This window comes from Acomys minous (assembly GCF_964271855.1).
Source record: "Acomys minous genome assembly, chromosome: 19".
Classification (NCBI taxonomy): Eukaryota; Metazoa; Chordata; class Mammalia; order Rodentia; family Muridae; genus Acomys; species Acomys minous.
The window spans coordinates 65,588,116-65,600,963 of record NC_140499.1 but is presented as its reverse complement, the minus strand read 5'-3'; the positions used below and the strand labels follow the sequence as shown (position 1 = coordinate 65,600,963).

The 12,848-nt window shown below is 51.9% G+C and overlaps 1 protein-coding gene across 1 annotated transcript; it reads right to left on the bottom strand.

Annotated features, from left to right (window-relative positions):
* Nucleotides 1–699: 699 nt before the first annotated feature.
* VPS72 (vacuolar protein sorting 72 homolog) lies at nt 700–11,133 on the bottom strand. The gene is made up of 6 exons (XM_084768438.1): nt 10,926–11,133; nt 4,477–4,629; nt 4,032–4,146; nt 2,564–2,740; nt 1,712–1,856; nt 700–1,215 (listed from the first exon to the last, which is right to left on the bottom strand). Exons 1-6 carry the CDS (start codon nt 11,040–11,042, stop codon nt 828–830), a joined length of 1,095 nt encoding a protein of 364 aa, XP_084624564.1. The 5' UTR covers nt 11,043–11,133; the 3' UTR covers nt 700–827.
* Between the last annotated feature and the right edge of the window lie 1,715 nt (nt 11,134–12,848).

The window sequence follows — 12,848 nt, the reverse complement described above, 5'->3', positions numbered from 1 at the left end:
AGATGGAAGGATTGCTTGAGCCCAGGAGTCTGAAGTTTGGGACAATTCATAGCCTGTACAATTTAGCAAGAACTTGTTTTAAAAAAAACTTTTTTTCAAGACAGTTTCTCTGTGTAGCCTTAGCTGTCCTGGACTTGCTTTGTAGACCAGGTTTGCCAGAGAACTCACAGCGATCCACCTGCCTCTCTGAGTGCTGGGATTAAAAAAGTGTGTGCCACCATACTGGCTAAAAGTTATTTTTAAAAAGGGAGGCTGGAGAGATGGCTCTGGCTGCTCTTCTAGAAAACCAGGGTTCAATTCCCGGCACCCACATGGCAGCTCAGTGTCTGTAACGTCATCTGAGGCTTCGATGCTGTGGTCTAGCCTCTACGTGCACCATGTATGCATATGGTGCGCACGCACAGAGAAGAAGGAGGGGGCCCGCTCACAGCTAGTGCCGTCTAACAAGGAAAGGCCAAGCCTGCCTGTGGCAGCACACTAGCACTTGGGAGCAAAGGCAGAGAGAGCGTACCTGAGGCCAGTCTCAAAAGAGAGAGGAGAAAAGGAGACAAAGAGGAAGAAAACAAACAATGGTCATCTTAGTGGGGGAACAGCTGTCCAGCACAAACAAGGCCACGTGTTCAATGTTAGTGAAAACAAAGCCCAAACAAGCCAAATATGCAAATACACTCACATATTCATAAATACATCAGACATAAAGGAGTTTTACCATTTTATTAGATTAAAAAAACAACAAAACAAAACAGAATAAACTAGGGAGGAAATGATGAAAACATCAGAACAGAGATCAGTCGAGGCCGTGTCATGAGAGGAACCTGCCGACCTCTCTACTTGATGACAATTTTCTGACGCAAGGCTCGGGGCCCAGCACCAGGGAGTGGCTCGGGGGGTGGGGGGCCAGGGCCCAGCGCTGAGGCAGCGGGCGGCAGTCCATGGGCAGTGATGTATTTCTTGTACGCCTCACGGATGATCTTGAAGGCTCGAGCAGTGGCGTAGGGTATGTCTGTAACAGGGTCCCGGTATAAAGCGGGACGATGGGTCACTGGGCAGACCTCCCGTACGGGGACCTTTGGGGGTCGCCCCTGGGGGAACCACTCTTCAAATGTCGCATCGTCACTGAATGTGATGAAGGTGCGTGAGCAGTAAGCAGGGGCGACGGCAGGCCCAGGCCCGGCGCGTGCAGTCAACGAAGAGGACGCAGGCACAGGGTCAAGTCTGTGGGTGAAGAGGAGCAGGGAAGAGACACAGGAAGGAACAGGTTAGGCTGGGGGTGGGGGGGAGTTGGGGGTCCTCAGCGGCATGGGTGGGGCAGAGAAGAGGAAGACGGCTGCTCTCTGGGAGGACATGGGTTTGAGTCCTAGCTCCCAGACAGCGCTCACAACCACCTGGAACTCCACTTCTGATGAACCCGTCACCCTCTTCTGGTCTCAATGGACACCAGGCTAGAGGTACATGCAGGCAAAACACCGACACACTTTACAAAAAACAACAAAATACAATAGAAATGTGGGTGCGGTGATTCACATTTGTGCTCCCAATACTAAGGAAGGAGAGGCAGGTGGACCATGAGTTTTGGACTAGCCTGGGCTACATAATGACTTCCAGGCCAGCCAAAGCTACAGAGACCAGCTCAAGAAAACAAGACACCAGGAAGGAATCGGCTGAGGTCCAGACCGAGTGCAGCGAAGCCAGGGGCGCGGGAGTCACTCACCCTTCCACGTCCACATTCTCCTCCTTGGGCGCAGGCTCCCCTACGAGGGGCACGGCCAGCGAGTGGTAGGTGACCACTGGCCCCGGGCACTTGCGCTTCTTGTGAACCTGCTTCTTCTTGTCAGCCTCCAGCCTCTCATAGGTCTCTTCAGATCAAAGTGAGAAACGACAGAGGCTCAGTTTCCCTTTCCCCGCACTCTGCCTCTCGCCCGGGAGTTAGTCATGTATTTATGAATGCGCCAGTCTGTGTGTGCACGGGACACACGTGCATGCGTGTGTAGAAGCCGGAGGACAACTTGCTGGAGTCAATTCTCCTGCTTGTGTCATGTGGATCACAGGGATCAAACTCAGAGCCACACGGTTGGTGGCAAGTTGCCTTCACCCACCAGCCACCACAGATCCCACTGAGCTCTGTCCTGTGATTTTGTTTGTTTTCATTTTTTTTTCTTTTGTTTGGTTTTTTTCGAGACAGGGTTTCTCTGTGTAACAGCCTTGGTTGTCCTGGACTCGCTTTGTAGACCAGGCTGGCCTCAAACTCACAGAGATCCTCCTGCCTCTGCCTCCTGAGTGCTAGGATTAAAGGTGCCTGCCACCACTGCCCAGCTGCTTTAGATACTCTTTACTGCCTGATGCCCTGCTACCAGTGCACGCTCTCATTTCGTCTTTGTGTGTGTGTGTGTGTTTTCTTTTTCATTATTTGAGACAGCTCTTCTATGCAGCTCTGGCTGGACAGGAATGAGTTAAGCAGACAGGCTGGCTTTCAACTCCCCAGCACTGGACTGTTAACTGTGAACTTTCCCCACTTCTCCCAAGCACCTCAGTGTCTCCCCCAATTTCCCCAAACCAGACTGACCAAGTGAACGTAAGTTGAGCTCCTCAGTGATCTTGGCCTCCCTGAGCAGCTCTTCCTGGGTTAGTGGCCGCTCACAGTGGGGACCCTTTCGCCTCCGGGACTGTCCTTGCCGCTCTTGAACCCGAAGGAACGTTTGTCGTGTGTGCTCAGCCGTGGACTGACGCATGGACTTCCGACCTGCAGAGAGTGGACGGGGAAGAAGCCTCTGAATTAATTTCTATTTTATTTGCTTCCGCCTCTGGAGCACTGGGATTAAAGGCCCCTGCCACCTCATCTGGCATATTTCTAGTTTCTTTTCCTTTTCTTTCTTTCTTTCTTTCTTTTTTTTTTTTAATTATTTATTTATTATGCAGAAAGGGCACCAGATCACATTATAGGTGGTTGTGAGCCACCATGTGGTTGCTGGGACTTGAACTCAGGACCTCTGAAAGAGCAGCCAGTGCTCTTAACCCCTGAGCCATCTTTCCAGGCCCCTTTCTTTTTTTTTTTTTTTTTAAAGGGGTGGGGGTTCAAGACAAAGTTTCTGTGTGTAGCTCTTGAAACTTGTTCTTGGACCAGGCTGATCTTGAACTCTGTCTCCTGGGTACTGGGTCTATAGGGGTGTGCCATCTTGCCTGGGTTGGCCCAGGAGTAGTATTTCCTTTCTTTCTTTTTAAGATTTATTTATTATGTATACAGTGCTCTGCCTGCATTACACCTGCAGGACAGAAGAGGGCACCAGATCTCATTATAGATGGTTGTGAGGCACCATGTGGTTGCTGGGGATTGCATTCAGGAGCATTGAGAAGAGCAGTCAGTGCTCTTAACCCTCCAGCTCCGGCCCAGGTGTATTTCTAAGAACAAAGACTTTCCTGGGCTAAAGAGCTGACTCAGTGGTGTTAAAAGTGCTTTTTGAGGGGCTGGAGAGATGGCTCAGAGGTTAAAAGCACTATTTGCTCTTCAGAGGTCCTGAGTTCAATTCCCAGCAACCACATGGTGGCTCACAACCATCTATAATGAGATCTGGTGCCCTCTTCTGTCCTGCAGGTGTACATGCAGGCAGAGCACTGTATACATAATAAATACATCTTTAAAAAATAATAAAAAATTAGCCAGGCATGGTGGCACACGCCTTTAATCCCAGCACTCAGGAGGCAGAGGCAGGTGGATCGCTGTGAGTTTGAGGCCAGCCTGGTCTACAAAGTGAGTTCAGGATAGCCAAGGCTACACAGAGAAACCCTGTCTCCAAAACAAAACAAAACAAAAAAACCCCAAAAACCAAAACTAAAAAATAATAAAAGATTTAAAAGGTGCTCTTCGGGCACTCATGAGCACTGGAGCTCAGGTAAGAAGCCTGCAACTCTAGCTCTTCTGGCCCATGAATGCACATACACTCAAGCAGGCAGGCAGCAGGACTCTCTCACATAACAGTTACTAACCTTAGGAAACTTCACACAGAGCAAACAGTTAATTGTGACATTTAACTCACCGTCAGAACTGTCATCCTGTAGTTCCTGCAGCAGCAGTGTCTTCTCCTCTCTGGTCTTCTGAGAGCTACTTGCTGGGGTGCTGACCTTTCGGGGCCTCAAGCTCTTTAGCGGCTCCTGGGGACAAATTAGAAAAAGTCACCAGAAAACAAGAGAGATAAGGGTGAAGGTGAGGATTTTATCAGAGAAAACTAACCTAGTAAGAGTAGGAGAAACACATTAAGATAGTCAGACCTGGTGTAGTAGTGCACGCCTTTAACGCCAGCAGTTGGGAGGCAGAGGCAGGCGGGACTCCTGGAGTTTGAGGCCACCCTGCTCTACACAGCAAGATCTTGTTTCAAAAACAAACAACTCCCCGCCAAAACAAAAACAAAAAACCAAAATCCCACCCCACCCCACCCTGCAAGGGGGAAAAAAGGTACAAGGAAACCAAGGCCCCTTTTGTACCTTATAGGCTTTGGTGACGACTCTGCGCTTCCTCCTCGGCTCCTCGGCTTCCCCATCGCTGGATGGCTCGTCTCCTTCATCAATGTCGAAGTCAGAGTCCACCTCGTCCTCTGTGTCAGACTGGTCCCCTTGGTACTCATCATCTCCAGATTCCTGCGGACACAGAGCGGTGAGGACCGCTGGCCATGGCACTGCTAATGTTCCTTGAGGAGGAAGTGGACTCATTCACTCCCCACAGACAGAGCCTTTCCAGGACCACTGCCTTCCAGTGTTCCTGACCTCTGACCTCGGTCATCCAGAAGCCATGGGAGTTCCTGGGGACCCACAGCACGTGGCTCGCCCTCCCTCACTGTAGGGGGACCCACAGCACGTGGCTCGCCCCCCTCACTGCATAGAATCCACAGCACGTGGCTCGCCCCCCTCACTGCATAGAATCCACAGCACGTGGCTCGCCCCCCTCACTGCATAGAATCCACAGCACGTGGCTCGCCCCCCTCACTGCATAGAATCCACAGCACGTGGCTCGCCCCCCTCACTGCAGAGGGACCCACAGCACATGGCTCGCCCCCCTCACTGCAGAGGGACCCACAGCACGTGGCTCGCCCCCTCCCTGCAAGGGGACCCACAGCATGTGGCTCGCCCCCCTCACTGGAGGGTAGGACATTGTTCTGAAGAAGCTGTAGCTGAGCCACGGGACATGATGAATCGTGACTACAACCCCAGCATGAGGGAGGCCGAGGCTCGAAGAGGGCTGCTGTGAGTTGGGGGGAGCTTGGGTTACAGTGAGGTCGGGCTGCTGTGAGTTGGGGGGAGCTTGGTACAGTGAGGTCGGGGACAGCATGAGCTACAGAGTGAGATTCCAAATAAATAGCTAAGTTATAACAAAGAAATAGAAATAAAATTCCTTGGCTTACTGGAGGGTCAGATCAAGCCTGAGGCTGGGAAACTCTTTTTCTTTAGGATTTTATTTATGTGTGCATGTGTGTGTGTGTGCATGTGTGTGTGCGTGTAACTGAGTTAAGAGCTGCTGGGTAAGTGCTCTATCACTGAGCCGTCGCTCTGGCCCCTTGGTTTTTTTTGTTTTGTTTTGTTTTAATAAAAACAGTCCCACTTTGCTCAAGCTTGTCAAACCCTACGTAGCCAAGGATGACCTTGAACTCCTGATCCTCTTGCCTCTTCGGCCCAATCGCTGGGGTTACAGGCCAGCAGGGAAGCTCTCTACATAAAGTGGCACATTGCAGCAGGCAGCGGGGCTGTGTGGTGGCGCCCGCCTTTATTCCCAGCACTCAGGAGGCAGATGTTTGTGAGTTCGAGGCCAGCCTGGTCTCGAGTCTAGCACGCGTGCTTTCTCTTCTATCAGCCACACCACTGATGGATTAACTGTGTACACATGCTGCCAAAGCAAACGAATAGCAAAGGGCTGCAACTCCAAGCCAGCCAGAGTTCAATCCCACACAGATGATCACTGTTTTTCCTAACTAAAGTTTGTGAAAGAGACTCAGAACACACCGAGTCCCTCAGCTCCACTCTGGAATTAAACCACATCACCAGAGGGCACATCACATTCCCGCAAGGTCACTGCCCTATCTTAGTGTTCTGACTGCACTAAGATTTGCTGTCGTAGCATTACGCTCTTTTCTAGTTCTTTGTTTTTGTTTGTTTGTTTTGTTTTTTGGTTTTTCGAGACAGGGTTTCTCTGTGTAGCCTTGGCTGTCCTGGACTCACTTTGTAGACCAGGCTGGCCTCGAACTCACAGCGATCCACCTGCCTCTGCCTCCCGAGTGCTGGAATTAAAGGCGTGCGCCACCACGCCCGGCTCTTTTGTTTTTTTGAGACACGGTTTCTCTATGTGGCATTGGCTGTCCTGGACTCACTTTGTAGACCAGGCTGGACTTGAGCTCACAGAGATCCACTTGCCTCATCCCTCTGAATGCTGGGATTAAAGGCGTGAACTACCCCTGCCTGGCTCTTTTCCAGTTCTTAACACCCAACAACGGAATGTTCTACATGTACCAAATCCCTGATTACTTTAGTTGTACCTCGTAAGTAATGAGAAATTCTCCCTAGAATCTCCCTAGAATTTAATGCTAAGTAAGTTTGTTTTTCTTTCTTTTATTTTTTATGTTTTTCGAGACAGGGTTTCTCTGTGTAGACCAGGCTGGCCTCGAACTCACAGAGATTCTCCTGCCTCTGCCTCAAGTGCTGGGCTAAAGGCGTGCGCCACCATACCCGGCAAGTTTGTCTTTCTTGAATATCCTGTATACTTCAGTCTTATAAAAGGACAAATTCAGTTTGGCTGCTAGGAAACACAAGGCTATCAAATGCCATTTCCATTTTCGCATAGATTGTTGGCAAAATTACTTTTAATTTTTAAAACAAATACATATTTGTATTTATTCTTTGAAAATGTCATACCTTGATGCAGTAATTCTGCTCTGCTCATTTTCTACTTTTACTGCTCCTAACTTTCGTTTCTATTGTAAGCCTCCTTAAGTCCTTTTTGGAAGCATGAGGTGCACATATTAAATAACGACTCATAAAACGACAGGAATAGGAAAATGAACCTTGGAGGAAGAATGAGAGAGACCTATTTTAAAACTTGTTGATTAAGGCTATGTACGTAGCAGCTCCTAGTTAGTCATGAAGTCTTAGCCACTCTTTTTCAAACACTTTCAGTCCTATTCAACACTGTCCCATAATCCACCTCCACCCAACCAATCTTTATTTTCAGAGAAGAGCAGACGTAGGAGTCACTCCAGGGCTTGGGTGTCTCCACACTCCACCTCACCTTCCCCAGCTGGGCCGGACTCTCCACCTCACCTTCCCCAGCCGGGCCGCACACTCACCTCACCTTCCCCAGCTGGGCCGCACACTCACCTCACCTTCCCCAGCTGGGCCGCACACTCACCTCACCTTCCCCAGCTGGGCCGCACACTCACCTCACCTTCCCCAGCTGGGCCGCACACTCACCTCACCTTCCCCAGCCGGGCCGCACACTCACCTCACCTTCCCCAGCTGGGCCGCACACTCACCTCACCTTCCCCAGCTAGGCCGCACACTCACCTCACCTTCCCCAGCCGGGCCGCACACTCACCTCACCTTCCCCAGCCGGGCCGCACACTCACCTCACCTTCCCCAGCCGGGCCGCACACTCACCTCACCTTCCCCAGCCGGGCCGCACACTCACCTCACCTTCCCCAGCCGGGCCGCACACTCACCTCACCTTCCCCAGCCGGGCCGCACACTCACCTCACCTTCCCCAGCCGGGCCGCACACTCACCTCACCTTCCCCAGCCGGGCCGCACACTCACCTCACCTTCCCCAGCCGGGCCGCACACTCACCTCACCTTCCCCAGCTAGGCCGCACACTCACCTCACCTTCCCCAGCCGGGCCGCACACTCACCTCACCTTCCCCAGCCGGGCCGCACACTCACCTCACCTTCCCCAGCCGGGCCGCACACTCACCTCACCTTCCCCAGCTGGGCCGCACACTCACCTCACCTTCCCCAGCTGGGCCGCACACTCACCTCACCTTCCCCAGCCGGGCCGCACACTCACCTCACCTTCCCCAGCTGGGCCGCACACTCACCTCACCTTCCCCAGCCGGGCCGGACTCTCCACCTCACCTTCCCCAGCCGGGCCGCACACTCACCTCACCTTCCCCAGCCGGGCCGCACACTCACCTCACCTTCCCCAGCCGGGCCGCACACTCACCTCACCTTCCCCAGCCGGGCCGCACACTCACCTCACCTTCCCCAGCTGGGCCGCACACTCACCTCACCTTCCCCAGCTGGGCCGCACACTCACCTCACCTTCCCCAGCTGGGCCGCACACTCACCTCACCTTCCCCAGCTGGGCCGCACACTCCGCCTCACCTTCCCCAGCTGGGCCGCACACTCCACCTCCAGCGCTTCTCCCAACCAAGGCCTAGTTCTCATAATTCCCTCAGTTCAAGGGCTACTTCCTTCCCAGGGCTGACTAACCCTGAACAACTAACCCTTCATGATGGCTCCGTAGGCAAAGGAGCTTGCTGGATAAGCCTGACCTCCTGAGTTTGGTTCCTGGGGCTCCTATGACGGATACAGAGACTGAACTGCACAGGCACACAAATATAATACAATTTTAAAAACAAAATAGAGGCTGGAGAGATGGCTCAGCAGTTAAGGGCACTGTCTAGTCTTCCAGAGGTCCTGAGTTCAGCTCCCAGCCGTCTGTAAAGGGATCTGCTGCCCTCATGCATATAAAGCACTGATATACGGTGGTGGTGCACGGTAATCCCAGCCCTCGGGAGGCAGAGGCAGGTGGATGGATGTGAGTGCGAGGCCAGCCTGGTCTACAAAGTGAGTCCAGACAGCCAAGGCTACACAGAGAAACCCTGTCTCAAAAAACAAAACAAACAAAGCACTCATATACAATAAATAAATCTTAAAACAACAACAACAAAAATATAAGCATCTCACTTGTACCATAGCAATCTATGTGTCTTTGACATTAAGTCTTTATCATACCATATCTTAATAGGCTGTGAGCCCAGACACTTTCACTGCAGGGTGGGGCTTCCTTTTTTTGTTTTTAATTAAATTAAATTAATTAAAAAATTTTGTTTCGTTTTTTGAGACACAGTTTCTCTCTGTAGCCTTGGCTGTCCTGGACTCGCTTTGTAGACCAGGCTGGCCTCGAACTCACATCCATCCATCGCCTCTGCTTGCCAAGCGCTGGGATTAAATGTGTGGGCCACCACCACCACCCGGCCCGTGCCCTGCCCCCCACACCCCCTTTTTAAAGTATTATTATGTATACAATGTTCTGCCTGCATGTACACCTGCAGGCCAGAAGATGGCATCCGATCACATTATAGATGGTTGTGAGCCACCATGTGGTTGCTGGGAATTGAACTCAGCACCTCTGGAAGAGCCGACAATGCTCTTCACCTCTGAGCCATCTCTCCAGCCCAACGGTTTATTTAAATTATTTTATGTGCACTGGTGCTCTGTTTGCATGTATGTCTGTGTGAGGGTGTCAGATCTCGGAGTTAGAGCTGTGACTTGTCATGTGGGTCCTGGGAATTTAACTCAGAGACCTCTGGAAGAGCAGTCAGAGTTCTTAACCGCTGAGCCATCTCTCCAGCCCCAAAGAACAGTTTCTTTCTTTGCTCAGTGTTTTTCGAGACAGGGTTTCTCTGTGTAGCCCTGGATGTCCTGGAACTCAGAGATCCGCCTGCCTCTGTCTCCCAAGTGCTGGGATTAAAGGCGTGCGCCACTGTTCATGGCCAGTGATCGCCTATTAATAAAGATTAGACAAGTGTCACCCCCTGAACATTTAAAAAACAAAACAAAACAAAACAAAACTGAACCCTATTGTCACAGACCTTACAAACAGACCAGAAAATGAAAAGTAAAGCAAATTTAATTGCAAACTGAATATTTTGTTTCTATGACGGAAAAAAAGAAAGAAAGAAAAAAACCACGGGGATTCTGTTTGGACACTCAATAAAAGATCATCTAAGTACGCGGTGATGAAAGCTGAAAAGAGAGGTACTCTAACTTTGTTTCTGGAGCGATTCCTTTTTATAAATACTTCGACAGGAGGACAAGACAACTGCAAAGCCGACACGCGGACACACACACAGGACAGGACAATTGCGAAGCCGACACACGGACACGCGGACACACAGACACGCGGACACACAGACACGGGGACACACAGACACACACACAGGACAGGACAATTGCGAAGCTGACACGCGGACACACGGACACACCGACACGCGGACACACGGACACACGGACACACAGACACGGGGACACACGGACACGCGGACACACAGACACACGGACACGAGGACACACAGACACGGGGACACACAGACACGGGGACACACAGACACGCGGACACACGGACACACAGACACGCGGACACACAGACACGGGGACACACGGACACACCGACACGCGGACACACAGACACGCGGACACACGGACACACCGACACGCGGACACACGGACACACAGACACGGGGACACACAGACACGCGGACACACGGACACACAGACACGCGGACACACAGACACGGGGACACACAGACACGGGGACACACAGACACGCGGACACACGGACACACAGACACGCGGACACACAGACACACGGACACGAGGACACACAGACACGGGGACACACAGACACGCGGACACACGGACACACAGACACGCGGACACACAGACACACGGACACGCGGACACACGGACACGCGGACACGCGGACACACAGACACGCGGACACGCGGACACACGGACACGCGGACACACAGACACGCGGACACGCGGACACACGGACACACCCACGCGGTCAGGAGCGCGGCTTTCAAAGCCTCTCACTCCCCGCCCCCTTCCTCTTTGTCCCTCTAGACTCCTCCGCTTCCTCCCCGCCTCTTCCTGGGCCCGGCTCTTGCCTCAGTGAAACCCCCGTAGGTCGTCTGGTAGAACTCATCTTCCTCCTCTGCTTCCAAGAGCCCAGAGAGCCGGTTCCCGGCGGTTTTCCGCGGGGCGCGGCCCCCGGCCAAGCTCATCCCACCAACAGAGGCTGCGCCGCAACCGCAGCCCCTCGCTCGGCTCCGGTTCTCGGCGCTCAACACTGTCACCTGCGTGCGGCCGCCGTTGGCGGAAGTCCGGCGTCTGCAGGCAAAAGCAGCCGAGCGCCGAGCGCCGAGCGGCCCTCCCTCCCGTCTCTAACCTTTCTACACAGCGCTGCTTTGCCGGGTCTTAGGCGGCGCCTAGAAGTAATACCAGGGTTCCCTTCCGCCTCACCCACCTTTTTATGTGCCCCCCCCCCCCGGTTTTATTTATTTTTGTTTTTTCGAGACAGGGTTTCTCTGTGTACCTTGATTGTCCTACACTTGCTTTGTAAACCAGGCTGGCCTCGAACTCACAGCAATCCTCCTGCCTCTGCCTCCCGAGTGCTGGGATCAAAGGCGTGCACCACCACGCCCAGCTTTTTTGTTTTGTTGGGGGGGGCGGTTGGTTTGTTTTTTGTTGTTATTGTTTTGTTTTGTTTTGTTAGACAGAGTCTCAATTAACACTTCTGGCTTGCCTGGAATTATCTCTGTAGAGCAGGCTGCCCTGGAACTCATAGAGACCCTCCTGCGTCTGTCTCCCAGTGCTGGATTTAAAGGGGTGCACCACCAGGCCCCATAGCAAGCTCCTTCTCCCTCCCCACCCCCACTCTGTTTTGTTTTGTTTTGTTTTGTTTTCTGCTAATAGCAGCCTTTCTAAAAATCCTGCCCTCTTCACTCCGCTCCTCTGAAACTCCCGTGGCAGCCAGGCCTATACTCTCAGTAGCTCTGGGCATGAGAATCACGAGTTCAAGACCAGGCTAGGCAGTGGAACAGAATTCTGTTTCAATTTTAAAAAATAAAAAGGAGGCTGGGGTGGGGATAGCATAGTGGCCCCCTGGATTTTATCCCTATGCAGGCCCAAAACAAAGCAAAACTCCAACAATTCTGTGATTAAGAAAAGAACTTCGGAGCCTGCTGAGGTGGCGCACGCCTTTAATCCCAGCACTCGGGAGGCAGAGGCAGGAGGATCACTGTGAGTTCGAGGCCAGCCTGGTCTACAAAAGTGAGTCCAGGACAGCCAAAGCTACACAGAAAAAAAAAAAAATCCCAACAACAACAACAACAAAACCTGTCTTGAAAAACCAAACCAGAACAATACAGAACCAGAAAACTAAAACAAACCCACAGGCAATTAGTTACCTGCCCTGGTGTTACACACCTTTACACCTTTTTGATTCTAACACTCAGGAGGCCAGGGAGCTCTGTGATTAAAGAGGCCAGCCTGGTCTACATAGCAAGTTCCAGGCCAACAGGGGCTACAGAATGTGAGGCAGCCTTGTAAATGAACAGTAACAAAACCAAGTAGCAGCAGCAAAAGCCCAGCGTAGTGCCTTAGGCTTGACGTCCCGCCCGCACTTGCGAAGGAGACCGAACTGGAAGATCTGGACAAACAAGACAAATCCATAGACCTCGCTTGAAAGCCCTTTAGCAGCGTGACCCAGACTGAATCACACAGTTTTTCATCTGTAAAATGAGACACGATCTCTACATTTTGAAGATTTGTTGAGATGAAGGGATATAATCCTTGTAAACTGCTTAGACTACAGTTTAGTAAGCTCATAGTAAACATTCATAAGAAATGATGATTACAGCTCGGGCTGTTACACAAGAGGCACCATGCTCAGGAAAAACCTTCAAAAAGCTGGGCGTGGTGGCACACAACTTTAATCCCAGCACTCAGGGGGCAGAGGCAGTTGGATCTCTGTGAGTTTGAGGCCAGCCTGATCTACAAAGTGAGTCCAGGAGAGCCAAGGCTACAAA